The following is a 15,884-nucleotide window of genomic DNA, read 5'->3' as shown; positions in this document are numbered from 1 at the left end:
GGCAGTTGTTGACTACCAGCATGAACAAGGCTATCGGTATTCAGGTCAGACTCCACCCAAAAGACTTCAGGAATGGGCATGGATGTCAGACATCTGTACCATCCTCCAAAACTTGGAGGACCCAACCAAGATGGTGAGCGGCGATAACGCTATAATCAGGATCACCATCCCGCTTCTCTGTCTTCTGAAATGCTCTCTGCTCACAATTAAAGAGGATGCATTGCAGGCGAAGTACGATGAGATGGAGCAAGGAACCATACAGGGTGATTCCACGCAGCCCAACCTCAACTCTTCCCAATGTGGATTGGGTGACAATGAGGAGGAGAAAGAACAGGAGCTAGTTTCCTGCGCTATAGAGGCTACTACTATCATATCGTCTGTTCAGCGTGGATGGCCTGAGGACAGGGATGAGGAGGAGAGCATGGTCAGTCGTCCTCTTGGTGAGGACACGGAAGTCTTGCCTCTTTGCAGTCTGGCACACATGGCTGAGTTTGTTACGCTGCCTCTCCCGTGACCCGCGCGTTGTCCAAATTTTAGGTGACAGTCATTACTGGTTGGTGACACTTGTAGACCCACAATCAGGGAGAACTTTCTGTCTCTTATTCCCATGCTGGAAAGGCCTAATAAAATGGTGCCAGAATGCCCTTGTTGGGAAATTATTAAAAAAATTCCCATCTGAAAACGCTGGTTGAGGTCACAGTTCATTGGACAACCAAAGAGTATAGGCAAGAGAGACACAAATGCAATCCAGCAGAGGTAGGGGAACACTGCCAAAGTTCTGGGACACTTTTCTCAGACCCTCCCATCACACAGGCCCTGAGGCGCTGGGTACTTTTACAAGGTGTTACGGATCCGGATGGTGGAACCTCTGTGCTGCGGTGCAAGGAGGGACCCAGAGGGGCGTAACTAAGTATCAACTCGGACCGACCTAGGTCGTACGGCGGCTAACGACTCTGTGACCAGGGAGGGACTGTGCAGAGGGACCATGTGCTACTCTGGGGACGACCTTGTAAGAGAGCAGGTGACTCTCACGGGTCAGATGGCTGGGACTGACCGATACAGCAGATGGGCACAGCAGGCAACAGGCGTGAGCCTCTAGGTAGGCTGTCAGGTGGTCACGGCAAGTGACGGGCAGGAGCCTCCAGGTAGGCTGACAGGTGGTCACGGTAGGTGACAGGCAGGAGCCTCCAGGTAGGCTGACAGGTGGTCACGGCAGGTGACAGGCAGGAGCCTCTAGGTAGGCTGTCAGGTGGTCACGGCAAGTGACGGAAGGAGCCTCCAGGTAGGCTGTCAGGTGGTCACGGCAAGTGACGGGCAGGAGCCTCCAGGTAGGCAGACAGGTGGTCACGGCAAGTGACAGGCAGGTAGCAAGCAGGGGCCTCCAGGTAGGCACGGCAGGTAACAGGCAGGTGCTTCCAGGTAGGCAGGTGGGCAAAGCCCATAGACAGACTGAACGGAAGACAGACTGTCGGGCTGGAGAGTAGTCAGGCTGGCGGGCTGGACTGATAGTTAGGCTGGCGGGCAGGACTAGTAGTCAGGCTAGCAGCGGGACCTGAGGGCTGAAGCAGAGGTAAGTACACTGTGCATCAACTATTGCTCGGGCACCTCCATATTGGAGGAGGTGCTATATATATGGGAGGACCTCCGGCAATTGGCCGGGGACTCCTTAGGGCGGCGCGCACGTCCCCTTTAAGAGGGAAGGAGCGCGCGTGCGCCCTAAGCACAGTGCCCGGGAAGCTGCGCGCACCGGCAGAAGCAGGAAGAGGAGCGCTGGAGGACGCCGGGCGGTGAGAAGGACGGCGTCTCTGCCTGGCAGGGGGCAGAGATGCCGATGCTACAGTACCCCCCCCCCTTTACGCCCCCTCTTTTTTAGGCCAGAAAGAAATTTTTCAAGGAGAAGCGGGGCATGAATGTTCTCCCTGGGTTCCCAAGTTTGAGGAGAGATATGTGGAAGGAGTTTGGAATCCGTAAGGTGGCCCGGGAGTTTTAACTTGTAGGCCACTGGGTTGATTTGTTTGAGGACTTCAAATGGACCAATGAATCGAGGACCCAACTTGTAGGAGGGTATTTTGAGCCGAGCATGTTTGGAGGAGAGCCAAATCTTGTCTCCCGGACGGAATTGAGGCGGATCCAGACGTCTCTTGTCAGCATATCTCTTCATCCGCTTGGAGGACTGAAGAAGTGCGGACCTAGTATTTTCTCAAATGGTGGAAAATTTGCTGACCAGAGACTCCGCGGTAGGGTTGTCCACTAAAGCGCAGACGGAAAACGGAATCCGGGGATGTTGACCATAGACTACAAAGAACAGGGACTTGGAAGTCGATTGGCTATCATGGTTGTTGTAGGAGAATTCGGCCCATGGTAGGAGGCAGGGCCGGCGTCAGCACCCGGCGTACCCGGGCAAGTGCCGGGGCCCTGGAAAATCAGAGGGGCCCACTCACTGTCGGGGCCCACCGCCCACTCACTGTCGGGGCCCGAGCCGCTTCTTCGGCACCTGTTCAGTGACGCAGGCGCTGCTTGATTGCCGGCACTCCCCCAGACACGGCCGCGCGCTGTGCGCTGTGTCTGCTAGTAATGACGCGGCAGGATCGATGGCACTGCACCTTTAATTGTGCTTGTGTGTCACCCCTGCCGCGTCATTAGTAGCAGACACAACCGCACAGTGCGCGGCCATGTCTGGGGGAGTGCCGGCAATCAAACACCGTCGGAGGTCCTGCACAGATGGGGGGAGCAGCCCGGACCCGACCGCAAGTGGGCCCCTCTGATGTTCCAGGGCCATGAAGTCTGTGACACGCCGGGGGCCCTGCACTGTCCCATACCTGAGAGCTGCTGGACAGGACACTGGACCGGGGACTGGACACTGGATCGGGGACAGGACACTGGACCGGGGACAGGTGAGTGAGGCTTCCCCAATCCCCATATTAAAAATATTTGTAATGGGTCTGTGTAAGTGCATGTATGTGAATGTCAGTGAGTATGACTGTGTATATATATTTGTCTGTTTTATATATGTCTTTAAGAATTTGTGTATGTCTGTATGTGTACATATCTGTGTACTGTGTGTGCGTGCATGTGTCTGCGTACCGTGTGTGCGTGCGCATGTCTGCGTACCGTGTGTGTGCACATGTCTGCATATGTGATATGTGAAGGATGAGGTGGCAGGCTGGGCCCTGTGTACTATATATATATATATATTTTTCTCCGCCGTATCTGTGCATCATGAATCGTGTATGTGTTAAAAAGGCCCACAGAGACTCTTTCGCCCGGGGCCCACAAAAACCTGGAGCCGGCCCTGGTAGGAGGTCCACCCAATCGGTATGGTGAGCATTAACAAAGTGCCGGAGATAGCTGGTAAGGATCTGGTTGATCCGCTCCACTTGGCCATTGGACTGTGGGTGGTAAGCGGAGGAGAAATCCAGGGTGACATCCAGCAGCTTACACGTAGCTCTCCAGAAGTGAGAGGTGAACTGAACCCCTCGATCTGACACAATGTGGAGGGGTAGGCCATGGAGACGGAAAATGTGAAGGAAGAAGTCCTTAGCCAGCTCTGATGCACACGGGAGACCAGGCAGAGGGATGAAGTGGGCCATTTTAGAAAAGCGGTCGGCGACCACCCAAATGACTGTACAGCTGGCAGTAATAAAGTCCATAGCAATGTGTTGTCAAGGGGCAGCAGGTACGGGAAGAGGCAGGAGGTGACCGGCTGGAAGATGTCTGGGAACTTTGTTGCGGGCACAAGACGAACAGGCCGAGACGAAGTCTACCACATCCTTGCGTAGGGTGGGCCACCAGTAATGCCAGGTAATGAGCAGGAAAGTTTTCTTCTGACCGGCATGGCCAGCTAGTTTAGATGAATGACCCCAGTGAAGAATCTTCTCCCGATCTGGAACCGCTACAAACGTCTTACCGGGTGGGAGACGAGTCAGATCTAAGGGGGCCATACTCATCACTTTGGAGGGGTCGATGATGTGCATAGGCTCCTCTTCTAGATCGGAGGACAGGAAGGATCGGGACAAGGCGTCAGCCTTAACATTTTTGTCCGCCGGGCGGAAATGTAGGATAAAGTCGAAGCGAGCGAAGAACAAAGACCACCGGGCCTGACACGGATTGAGTCTTTGGGCATTCTCGAGATATGCAAGGTTTTTGAGATCAGTATAGATGATCACTGGGTATAGAGGCCCTTCAAGCAGGTAACGCCACTCCTCCAGCGCCAATTTGATGGCTAGCAGTTCTCGGTCTCCCTATAGAGTAGTTGCGCTCAGACGAGGAGAAGAGTTTGGAGAAGAAGCCGCAGGTCACCATTCTCCCGGATGAAGATTTTTGGGTGAGCACCACTCCGGCTCCGGAGGAGGAAGCATCGACCTCCAGGAAGAACTGTTTGTTGCAGTCCGGACGGTGCAGCACAGGGGCAGAGGAGAAGGCTTGCTTTAAGGAAAGGAAGGCCTCCTCAGCTTCGGGCGGCAATACCTTGGGATTTTCTCCCTTACCGGTGAGAGCAGAAATGGGAGCAGTCCGGGAAGAGAAGTGCGGGATGAAGAGATGATAGTAGTTGGCGAAGCCCAGGAATCGCTGAATCGCCTTCAACCCCTCCGGACGGGGCCACTTTAAGATGGCAGAGAGCTTCTCGGGATCCATTTGTAGACCTGTCTGGGAGATAATATAGCCCAGGAACGGAAGGGAGGTCTGCTTGAAGAGGCACTTCTCAAATTTGGCATAGAGGTGATTCTGCCTGAGCCTAAGCAGGACCTGACGAACATCCCTCCGGTGTGTGGGAAGGTCCGGAGAGAAGACCAAGATATCGTCCAGGTACACCACCACGCAGGAATACAGAAGGTCAAGGAAGATGTCATTGACCAATTCTTGGAAGACGGCGGGAGCATTGCAGAGACCGAAGGGCATCACACGGTATTCATAGTGACGATCCTGGGTATTGAATGCCGTCTTCCACTTGTCTCCTTGACGGATACGGACCAGGTTATACGCCCCACGTAGATCCTGCTTGGAAAAGATCCTGGTGCCCTTAAGGCGGTCAAACAACTCGGAGATGAGTGGCAGGGGGTATTTGTTTTTGACCGTGATTAGATTGAGTCCTCTATAGTCAATACAGGGGCATAGCGAGCCATCCTTCTTCTTGACGAAGAAGAATCCGGCTCCAGCCGGGGAGGTAGATTTCCCGATGAATCCCCTAGCCAGATTTTCTTCAATGTACTCTGACATGGCCCGGGTTTCGTCCGACGACAACGGGTAAATACGCCCATGGGGTGGAGTGGCTCCGGGTACCAGGTAGATCGGGCAATCATAGGGCCTATGAGGTGGCAGTGTCTCTGCTTCCTTTTTGTCGAAGACATCTGCATAGGACCAGTCGGGCGCCGGTAAACCGCATAGATTAGCCGGGGTGGGTGGAGGACGAACCGGGCGGACCGGGACCAGGCAGGACTTATGGCAATCCTGCCCCCAACGGAGAACTTTGCCGGATTGCCAATTCAGCACAGGTTCATGTTTCTGAAGCCAGGGTAGACCTAGCAATAGGGAGTGAGAGAGACCAGAAAGCACATGGAAGGAGATCCTCTCAGAGTGCAGCATTCCCACCTGCAGGGTTATAGGTTCTGTGACGAGCAGGTTGGTCACAGGAAGGAGTCTTCCATCCACGGAGGCGCCTGCCAATGGTTCAGCCAGAGGTTTGGTGGGAATGTGATATTTCTCTACCAGGGACTGGGAAATGAGGTTCCCAGCAGCTCCGGAATCTAGGTGTGCAATTTCAAAGTAGCGGTTCTCTCCCCAGGAGATGGAGACAGACAAAGTCAGGGAAGGAGAGGGTTTACTTTTGCCTAGGACGACCTATCCGCGCGGTCCTAGATACTGGCATTTCCCGGCTTCGCCAGGCAGGAACGGATGAAGTGCTCCTTACTGCCACAGTAGAAACAGCTCCCCTCGGCTCAGTGTGACTCTTGGCGAGATTTGACCATCTTGGTCTTGTCAACCTGCATAGGTTCGGGCGAGCGTGCCCGGGAAGTTGCTAATTGAGAGACAGGTCTCTGAAAAGTAGGAGCAAGACGAGGAAATCTTCGCTCCCAGGTAGTTTCTTTGGCACGTTCCAGGAAACGGATGTCGATCCGGGTAGCTAGCGACACCAGGTCATCCAGGGTGGTAGGAATGTCCCGGCTGGCTAACTCATCCTTAATCTGGCCGGAAAGGCCCTCCCAGAGGATGGACACCAGGGCCTCGTTGTCTCAGGCAAGCTCAGAAGCGAGGGTACGGAACCGTATGGCATATTGGCCCACCATGAGAGTCCCTTGGCGGATACGAACCAGAGAGGAGGCAGTAGAGGATTTTCGTCCGGGTTCATCGAAGACTTTCCAGAAAGCAGCGAGGAAAGACGATAGATTGGACACCAGGGGATCCCCTCTCTCCCACAGGGGATTTAGCCAGATGCCAGTGCCTCTCCAGTGAGGTGAGACATGATGAACGCCACCTTGGCCCGGTCGGAGGGAAACTGATGTGCCAAAAGTTCAAAGTGCAGGATGCACAGGTTTATGAAACCCCGAGCTAGAGCGGGGTTGCCTCCAAAACGAGGAGTTGGATGGGTTGGATGCCGTGGTATTGGTGGGCAGAAACGCTGCCGGAGCGGGAGTCTCACGACTCGAGGCAGACACAGGTGGAACAGTCAGTGTGTCCAGGCGGGAGTTGACACTCCGCAGGAAGTTCAGGATGGTTTCCTGTTGGGATCTCTGATGAGAAACCTCCTGGTACAGGTCAGAGAGCGAAGGAGCTTGGGGGCCACCGGGTTCCAAGGCACGAGCAAACTGTTACGGATCTGGATGGTGGAACCTCTGTGCTGCGGTGCAAGGAGGGACCCAGAGGGGCGTAACTAAGTATCAACTCGGACCGACCTAGGCCATACGGTGGCTAACGACTCCGTGACCAGGGAGGGACCGAGCAGAGGGACCAGGTGCTACTCTGGGGACAACCTTGTAAGAGAGCAGGTGACTCCCACGGGTCAGATGGCTGGGACTGACCAATACAGCAGATGGGCACAGCAGGCAACAGGCGGGAGCCTCTAGGTAGGCTGTCAGGTGGTCATGGCAAGTGACAGGAAGGAGCCTCCAGGTAGGCAGACAGGTGGTCACGGCAAGTGACGGGCAGGAGCCTCCAGGTAGGCTGACAGGTGGTCACGGCAGGTGACAGGCAGGAGCCTCTAGGTAGGCTGTCAGGTGGTCACGGCAAGTGACGGAAGGAGCCTCTTGGTAGGCTGTCAGGTGGTCACGGCAAGTGACGGCCAGGAGCCTCCAGGTAGGCAGACAGGTGGTCACGGCAAGTGACGGGCAGGTAGCAAGCAGGGGCCTCCAGGTAGGCACGACAGGTAACAGGCAGGTGCTTCCAGGTAAGCAGGCGGGCAAAGCCCATAGACAGGCTGGCAGACTGAACGGAAGACAGACTGTCGGGCTGGAGAGTAGTCAGGCTGGCGGGCTGGACTGATAGTCAGGCTGGCGGGCAGGACTAGTAGTCAGGCTAGCAGCGGGACCTGAGGGCTGAAGCAGAGGTAAGTACACTGTGCATCAACTATTGCTCGGGCACCTCCATATTGGAGGAGGTGCTATATATATGGGAGGACCTCCGGCAATTGGCCGGGGACTCCTTAGGGCGGCGCGCACGGCCCCTTTAAGAGGGAAGGAGCGCGCGTGCGCCCTAAGCACAGTGCCCGGGAAGCTGCGCGCGCCGGCAGAAGCAGGAAGAGGAGCGCTGGAGGACGCCGGGCGGTGAGAGGGATGGTGTCTCTGCCTTGCAGGGGGCAGAGACGCCGATGCTACACAAGGATGGAAAAGTTTTGGAAGATTGTGAGGGAGTACCTTGCCGACCGTACGAACGTCCTCTGTGATTCCTCTGTGCCTTATAATTATTGGGTATCCAAGCTGGACATGTGGAATGAACTGGCTCTCTATGCCTTGGAGGTCTTGGCCTGCCCTGCCGCTAGTGTTTTTTTCAGAGCGGGTTTTTAGTGCCGCTGGTGGAATTATAACTTATAAGCGCATCCACCTGTCAACTGAAAATGCTGACAGGCTGACTGACTCTTATAAAAATGAACAAGGGCTGGATTGGGCCAGACTTCTCAACACCATCAAATGACAGCAGTGTAACATAAACTCAAAACAGAGTATTTTTTTGGAGAGGTCTAATTCTATTCCCATGGACTTCTGTCTTCACACCAAGACATGGATATACGCTTCCTGATTTTGTCTATTTGCTCTTGTCCACCTCCTTCATCTCATCTTCATCCTCCACCACCATATCACCACCATATCTGCCGTATCACCATATCTACGTCTCTTGCAAGGGGCATTGGAGTTCCTCCAAATTTCTGGCAGCCGTTGCATTCACTGCATAGGCAAACAGTATGGGAGACCCACTTCCTAATAATGGAAACATTGTTTTCAGGAGGCTCTCCGACCTCTACGTCTCCTGCAATGGGCATTGGAGTTCCTCCAAATTTCTGGCAGCCGTTGCATTCACTGTATAGGCAAAAAGTATGGGAGACCCACTTCCTAATAATGGGAACATTGTTTTCAGGAGGCCCTCCGACCTCTATGTCTCCTGCAATGGGGCATTGGAGTTCCTCCAAATTTTTGGCAGCCATTTGACTCACTGCATACCCTGTAACTGTATAGCAGACCCATTCTTTTCTACTGGGAACATGCCGTTACTGTTGCCCAGCTCTATATGTTTTTAAATTGTTAGTGGGGTTTTTCTCAATTTTTGGCAGCCCTTGCAGTCACCGCATGGGCATTAGCACTATAGGAGACCCGCTCCTTTATAATGGGAACATTTTTTGTTACAGAGACCCTCCTCTATGTCTCTTCAAAGGGGTATTGGGTTGTGTCCAAATTTCTTGCAGGCCTTGCAATCACTGCATACACAATAACAGTATAGGAGACCCACTCGTTAATAATGGGAACAACAAAGCATAGTCGGCTGATGGCTCTCTAACAATAGCGAGGGCCGACTGCTGGCCTTTTAAGAATAGTAAGGGCCGCCTGATGTCCCTATAAAAATAGGCTTTATGACTTTCAGAATCCCTCCATCATAAATAAAATAGGATGTGTCTGATGATGGGTCACACACCACATTGCCAGATAAGGTTGTAAAATGTTAAAATGACATTTCCTGGTGAATGCATTTGTCACTGTTGAAAGTAATGCAAAAACGCATCAAAAACGCTTTGTGTGAACATAGCCCAAGGTGTGGAGGAGTATTTTTGTTTTTGGTTATTTATTTTGCCTTATATACAAGTCATTACCCTGGAAAGGGTGTTCCTTAACATATTTCCTAGGAAAATCCATTTTGGTTTTGTTTTGTATGTTTTATTGTGAGTCTGTAAAAGTGGCGTAATACTCTGACAACGTTGTTGACAGCAGTGACCTGGGAGTCAGAAATGTTTCCAGGGGTCTTCCCCATGCTGTTCCCATGTCATTTGAGCACTGTTCTCATCGGTTTGGGCAATTTTTAGGCCCTCTGCAGACCGCCGGGGGGAGCCTCCTGAAAAATGCTCGAGTTTCCCATAGACTTACATTGGGCTCATTGCTCGGGTCAAGCACCCGAGTATTCCAATATGCTCGGCCCGAGCAACTGAGCACCCGAGCATTTTAGTGCTCGCTCATCACTAGTAAGAACGTGAAATATATTTGGACATTACTGGTTTCTTATCAATCTCACCACTCTGATAAAAAATCAGTGTTTTCTCCAATTACTTAGACTAAAATATTGGGTAAATTAAAAAATAAAAACTGGTTTGAAAGATACAATACAATAAAAAATAAAAAAAATTCTAAACATATCTGCTTTTGTAATGTGTAAGAAATGTTAACTATCAACCGATGAAAATAATTAAAATGTATTTTAAAAAATGAAAAGCCAAAATTTACATTTTTTTACCACTGTACATCCCTAAAAACTGCAATAATTAGTGATTAAAATGTTGTCTATACCCCTAAGTGGTTCCAATAAAAACATTAGCTCACTATACAAAAGAAAAATATAGTAAAGAAAAAACAACCCTCACAGTCACACAGGTCCGTGAACTCGGAAAATGGTGACACAAACCAAATGAAATAAAAATGGATACAAGCTCGGTATTGCTGCGATCGTACTGACCTGGAGATTCACGTCCGCTCGTTTTTACTGCAAAATGAGTGCCGTAAAAACAAAACTCAAAGTATTTTGTATTTTTTTTCACCATGTCATCGGGCACTTTGTTTTGTTTTTTTTCAGTTTTTCAGTGTGTTTTATGGTAAAATGAATGGGCCATGATACGGCTATATCAATGGAAATATAAAAAAGTTATGACACTAGGAAAAAGAGTAGGAGAAATATATACTTTCCTGGTAAAGTTACATTTCTGGTATTTTTGGCAAATAATGAAGAGCAATAATTCAGAGTTACTTAAAGGGCACCTCTCTAAAAACAGTGTCATATTCTGACTTCTCATAACTCTTCAAAACTGATCAATGTAAGTGGGGTAGGGGCGTCAGGGAGCTGGAGAAGACAAGCTAGTAGCCAACTGTAGATGTAGATTCTTGGCGTAATCAACCAAGTTTCTTGTGGCAAACATTATAAAGATTGATTGATTCTTACAATATGACCCAACTGACCGGAGAAAACAGACTCAAAAAAGGCAGAGTGAAGAGGAGGACAGGATGAAAGATGTTCCTCAACATGAACATGAAGCATCCAACAACAACAAAAACTGGAGGAGTAATGTACAGTAATGTGCAAATATTTTAGGTGGGTGCAGAAAAATGCTGCAAATGTTTGCCTGGGAGACATCTTGCGGATGCAGTATAACTACCTTGTGTCTTGCTGCTGTGCTCAGTTCTGTCATAGTGTTTGACCTATGACATGAAAGAAAAAATGGAGTCCTGAGGGTGATGATCCGGCCTCGGAGCCCTGATCTCACATCATCCAGTCTGTCTGGTATCACATGAAGAGACAGAAGGATCCGCACAAGCCTCAGACACAGGAGATCTGGGGTCAGGTCTCCAAGATGTTTGGCACAACCTCCTGCCGAGATCCTCCATAACCTGTGTACAAGTAACTAAAAAAAGTGATGAAGGTGATGGGTGGTCAAGAGATACTGATAATGGAGGCAACGGAAGGTCACCAGATACTGATAATAGAGGCAATGAGTGGTTACCAGATATCAATGATGGAGGTGACGGGCGGTCACCAGATACTAATGATGGAGGCAACGGGTGGTCACCAGATACTGATGACGGAGGCAACGAGTGGTCACCAGATACTGATGGTGGAGGCAACGGGTGGTCACCAGATACTGATGATGGAGGCAACGAGTGGTCACCAGATATCAATGATGGATGTGACGGCGATCACCAGATACTGATGATGGAGGTGATAGGTGGTCACCAGATATAGATGATGGAGGTAATGAGCAGTCACCAGATACTGATGATGGAGGCGACGGGCGGTCACCAGATACTGATGATGGAGGTGACTGGGGGTCACCAGATACTGATGATGGAGATGATGGGCGGTGACCAGATACTGATGATGGAGGAGACGGGCGGTCACCAGATACTGATGATGGAGGCAACGTGTGGTCACCAGATATCAATGATGAAGGTGACGGGCGGTCACCAGATACTGATGATGGAAGTGATGGGTGGTCACCAGATACTGATGATAGAGATAAAGAGCAGTCACCAGATACTGATGATGGAGGTGAAGGGAGGTCACGAGATACTGATGATGGAGGTGACAGGGGGTCACCAGATACTGATGATGAAGGCAAGTGGCGATGATGGAAGCGACTGATGAGATTTACATTTCTCTTTTCTTCTTTCACATTATATTTTGGTAATTAATAACAATAAACTATTAACATTTACATTTTTAAAAATATCCTAACTTTTGGAGTATTTTTTCACATCTGTCTAAGTCTCTGACAGTACGGTATGGGTCATTTGGGAGCTAAAACTGACCTGACAGCATTAATAGTAAATTATGGTATTCACATGAAAATTGTAAAATGGAACTTACCAAAGAGAAAAAATATAAGAGCCCCAATAATCCTCAGCTCCATGGTGTCCTCTCTGCTCTGAGCTGTGTCCATATTTATGCATTTCTAAGCATTATATAGGGAAACCTCATCACTTAGGAACGGATAACAGCAAACCAAGAAACAACTCGTAAAACATTGAAGACTCAAGATAAACACTTTGCCCAGGCCTATAGGCAAACATTGGTGCTCAGAAACCTGCGACACAGAGAAGACAATGGCCATAATGAAAATCTATAGGGTGAAAGTGTGGAGCGTGACGCGTCTTGTTTCCAGGCAATGATTCATATTGATCACATTCATTGTATATCTTCACCGTGCGTCCGCTAGACACCAAACAAAGCTTTAGGGTCTGCGTCTGCATTTTTCAGAATCTCTGCTAGACACCAGACAAAGCTTTAGGGTCTACATCTGCATTTTTCAGAATCTGGACTCTGAATTAACTGCAGGTCTTGATGGTTGATCTTCCTATCGGTTACATCTTAGTCGGGTACAAAATTGACTATTTAATACTTATACACAGGATTGAGCGAATCTTTTGAAATTTAAATTCACCGGCTATGCAAAATTTAATTCACAGGTAAAGCAAAAGTATTCCAAAACCTCTAACTGCCTTGAAAGGACTTCATTGAACCCTGTCAAGCTCTTAAACACAAACACATACAGGAACAAAAATATAAACACAACACTTTTGTTTTTTCTCTCATTTTTCATGAGCTGAACTCAAAGATCTAAGACTTTTTCTATGGACACAAAATGCCTTTTTCTCTCAAATATTGCTCAGAACTTTGTCTAGATCTGTGTTAGTGAGATCTTCTCCTCTGCTGAGATAATCCGTCCACCTCACAGTGTGGCATCTCCAGATGCAAACGAGAAGATCTCACTAACACAGATTTACATAAATTTGTGAACAATATTTGGGAGAAAGGGGTCTTTTGTGTCCATAGAAAAGGTCTTAGATTATTGAGTTCAGCTCATGAAAAATGGAAGCAAAAACAATTGTTGCGTTCAGGGCCGGCGTCAGCACCCGGTGCACCCGGGCAAGTGCCGGGGCCCTTAGCAGGTGGGGGACCCACTCGCCGCCGGGCACCCCACCGCGCTATGGGACCCTTGAGCGGAGGAGAGTATTGTCAGCGCCTGCTCCTCCCGCTTGCTCAGGGCCCCGGCAGCCGGCGGCAAAATACTTACCCCTCCTCGTGCCTCTGCAGCAGCTCCGGTCTCTTCCGCGCCCTCTGACTGTGATGTCTCAGGTCAGAGGGTGCGGTGACGTCTTTCCACTGTGCTCTCTCTTGAGCCATCACAGTGCAGAGTGGGAAGACGCCGGCGTGGGTGAGGGGTCCAGAGCAGTGGCAGCAGGTGAGAAGTGAGGTGAGTATTTGATTTTTTTCTTAATGTATGGAGGCATGGGGCATTATATGATTGGGGGAGGGGGTGATGACATCCTGCATGGGGCATTATATGGGGGGGGAAACAAGTGACATCTTGCATGGGGCATTATATGGGGGGGGGTGACATCCTGCATGGGGCACTATATAGGGGGGGAAGTGACATCCTTCATGGGGCATTAAAAGGGGGGGCGTGACATACTGCATGGGGCATTATAAGAGAGGGGGGTTGTGACTTCTTGCATGGGGCATTAAAAGGGGGGGCGTGACATACTGCATGGGGCATTATAAGAGAGGGGGGTTGTGACTTCTTGCATGGGGCATTAAAAGGGGGGGAGTGACATCCTGCATGGGGCATTATAATAGGGGGTGACATCCTGCATGGGGAATTATAAGGGGGGTGACATCCTGCATGGGGCATTATAAGGGGGGTGACATCCTGCATGAGGCATTATATGGGGGGAACAGCCTGCATAGGGCATTATAAGGGAGGAACAGCCTGTGTGGGGCATTATATGGGGGAACAGCCTGCATGAGGCATTATGTGGGGGGAACAGCCTGCATGGAACATTATTTGGGGGCACAGCCTGCATGGAGCGTTATATGGGGGCCAGAATACCTATATGGAGCGTTATATGGGGGCCAGTATCCAGTATGGAGCATTTTATAAGGGCCAGTATTCTGTATGGAGCGATTCGCCAGTTTCTGAGCTATTATGGAATTTACAATAGATATCAGTCATGTAATGTAAGAAGTGAAATCTTCGGCCTTGTACTATATATATATTGCTCTGCGGCATCTGTGCATCATGAATCGTGGTATGTGTTAAATGGCCCACTGAGACTCACCCGGGGCCCACAAAAACCTTGAGCCGGGCCTGGTTGCGTTTATATTTTTGTTGAGTATATATGACTATAGGTAAACACATGGTAACTCTTCCTCACTGCTGTGCTGTCACACACAATCTGGAAAGTTTCTTTAGCTTTTTATGGCTTTCTCTTCTTATCTCTGTGGTTACACTGTGAGCTGTGACGTCCCTTCACTATCCAGATTTAACACACAGTGGCTGCTGCATTCCCTGCCAGAGCTTTTATACAGGCTATTATAGTCTGTCTAGATTTGCTGTGCTAAATCATGTGATTTTATAGCCACAAATCATTGTGAGGGAGACTGCTCTGCAATGTTGGAGGTCATGTGATCTTTCTCTGACTGGTGCATTGTTCTACAATGCATAAAATGGAAGAAGCCATTTTAGCCAATTCACGCAAAATGAATCGTAAATAGTTTGAATTCCTAAAAATTGGACACAAATTTGTTTTGCATTGAATTGACTTGCTTATGTTATGAACAGCAACTTAGAACTAAGGAATAGATGGGAGAAGCTGACCCTGCACTGAGACTCAGCTTAAACCCTACGCTGGGGTGGGTGCCCTATTCCTTGTGAATAGCCCCACCGACGATCCTGCACTGAACTCAAATGAAGACCTAAAGGAAGGGGAAAGGGTGTCCCTAAAAGATCTAAGGACTGGGAGCAAACACAGGTGACCTTCTAAAAGAAAAGTAAGTTGCAGAAACGAAAATTAAAGGAAACAAAACTGGTGGAACCAGAAGTCTCAGGATATCAATTTGATCAAAGCACAAAGAACTAGAGGCAAATAGCCAGATCACAAGCGTAACAACACTGATGTCCAGCAAGGAATAGGAGACAGGTGCTGAGTAATAAAGAGTGAGGAGATCACGTGACCACGAAACCCAGCAGCAGAGGAAAAGACTAGAAACTAGCAAACCACAAAAAGATGGCCGAAAGTAAAACAACATAGATTATAACAGTACCTCCCCTTTAACGAGGATCCTGCGGATCCTCTAGGCCGGGCCTTACCAGGAAATCTCCTGTGAAAAGCCTTAATTAGCCTTGAGGCCGAGACGTCCTCGGTCTTCACACAGGAATTATCCTCGTGGCCGAAACCTTTCCAGGAAACAAGATACTGTAATCTTCCTCTATGCCACCTGGAATCCAAAATGCGAGAAATCTCATATTCACCGTCCTCATCAACAGGAAGAACAGTAGGCTTCACCTGCTTATCAGGCGTGTCCGCCTTCTTAAGTAACGATACATGAAACACAGAATTAATCCTCCAGGACGAGGGAATGCCCAACCTCACCGCTGCCGAGTTGACAACCTGAACCACCTTGAAAGGACCCACAAGTTTAGGCCCCAATTTTTTAGAAGGAATTTTTAAATGAAGATTCCTAGAGGACAACCAAACCATATCCCCAACAGCAAACAAGGACTCCTTTCTTTTTTTGTCAAAATATCTTTTTGATCTCCTGTTAGCCTCTTTTAGATTCAGGCGTACACTGGTCCAAACCCTCTCCGGCACAGCAGCCCCAACTTTGGAAAATGTACCAAAAGATGGATACATGCCAGTACA

At 49.5% G+C, this 15,884-nt stretch overlaps 1 protein-coding gene across 2 annotated transcripts in view; it reads right to left on the bottom strand.

Annotated features, from left to right (window-relative positions):
* LOC141162623 (serine protease 33-like) overlaps positions 1-15,884 on the bottom strand; it is a 44,386-nt gene that overhangs the window by 9,590 nt on the left and 18,912 nt on the right. Inside the window, exon 2 of one of the 2 annotated variants that reach the window (XM_073648906.1) lies at positions 12,049-12,265. The exons of the other annotated variant lie outside the window; for it this stretch is intronic. Coding sequence (XP_073505007.1) covers positions 12,049-12,121 — 73 coding nt within the window. The 5' untranslated portion in view covers positions 12,122-12,265. The remainder of the gene's footprint in view (positions 1-12,048; positions 12,266-15,884) is intronic. 2 annotated transcript variants of the gene reach the window in all.

The sequence above is a fragment of the Phyllobates terribilis genome, unplaced genomic scaffold (genome assembly GCF_046119375.1).
Source record: "Phyllobates terribilis strain yellow unplaced genomic scaffold, ASM4611937v1 Scaffold_9__5_contigs__length_417890890, whole genome shotgun sequence".
NCBI lineage: Eukaryota > Metazoa > Chordata > Amphibia > Anura > Dendrobatidae > Phyllobates > Phyllobates terribilis.
The sequence above is the reverse complement of the archived record's forward strand: the minus strand, read 5'-3'. Positions and strand labels throughout refer to the sequence as shown.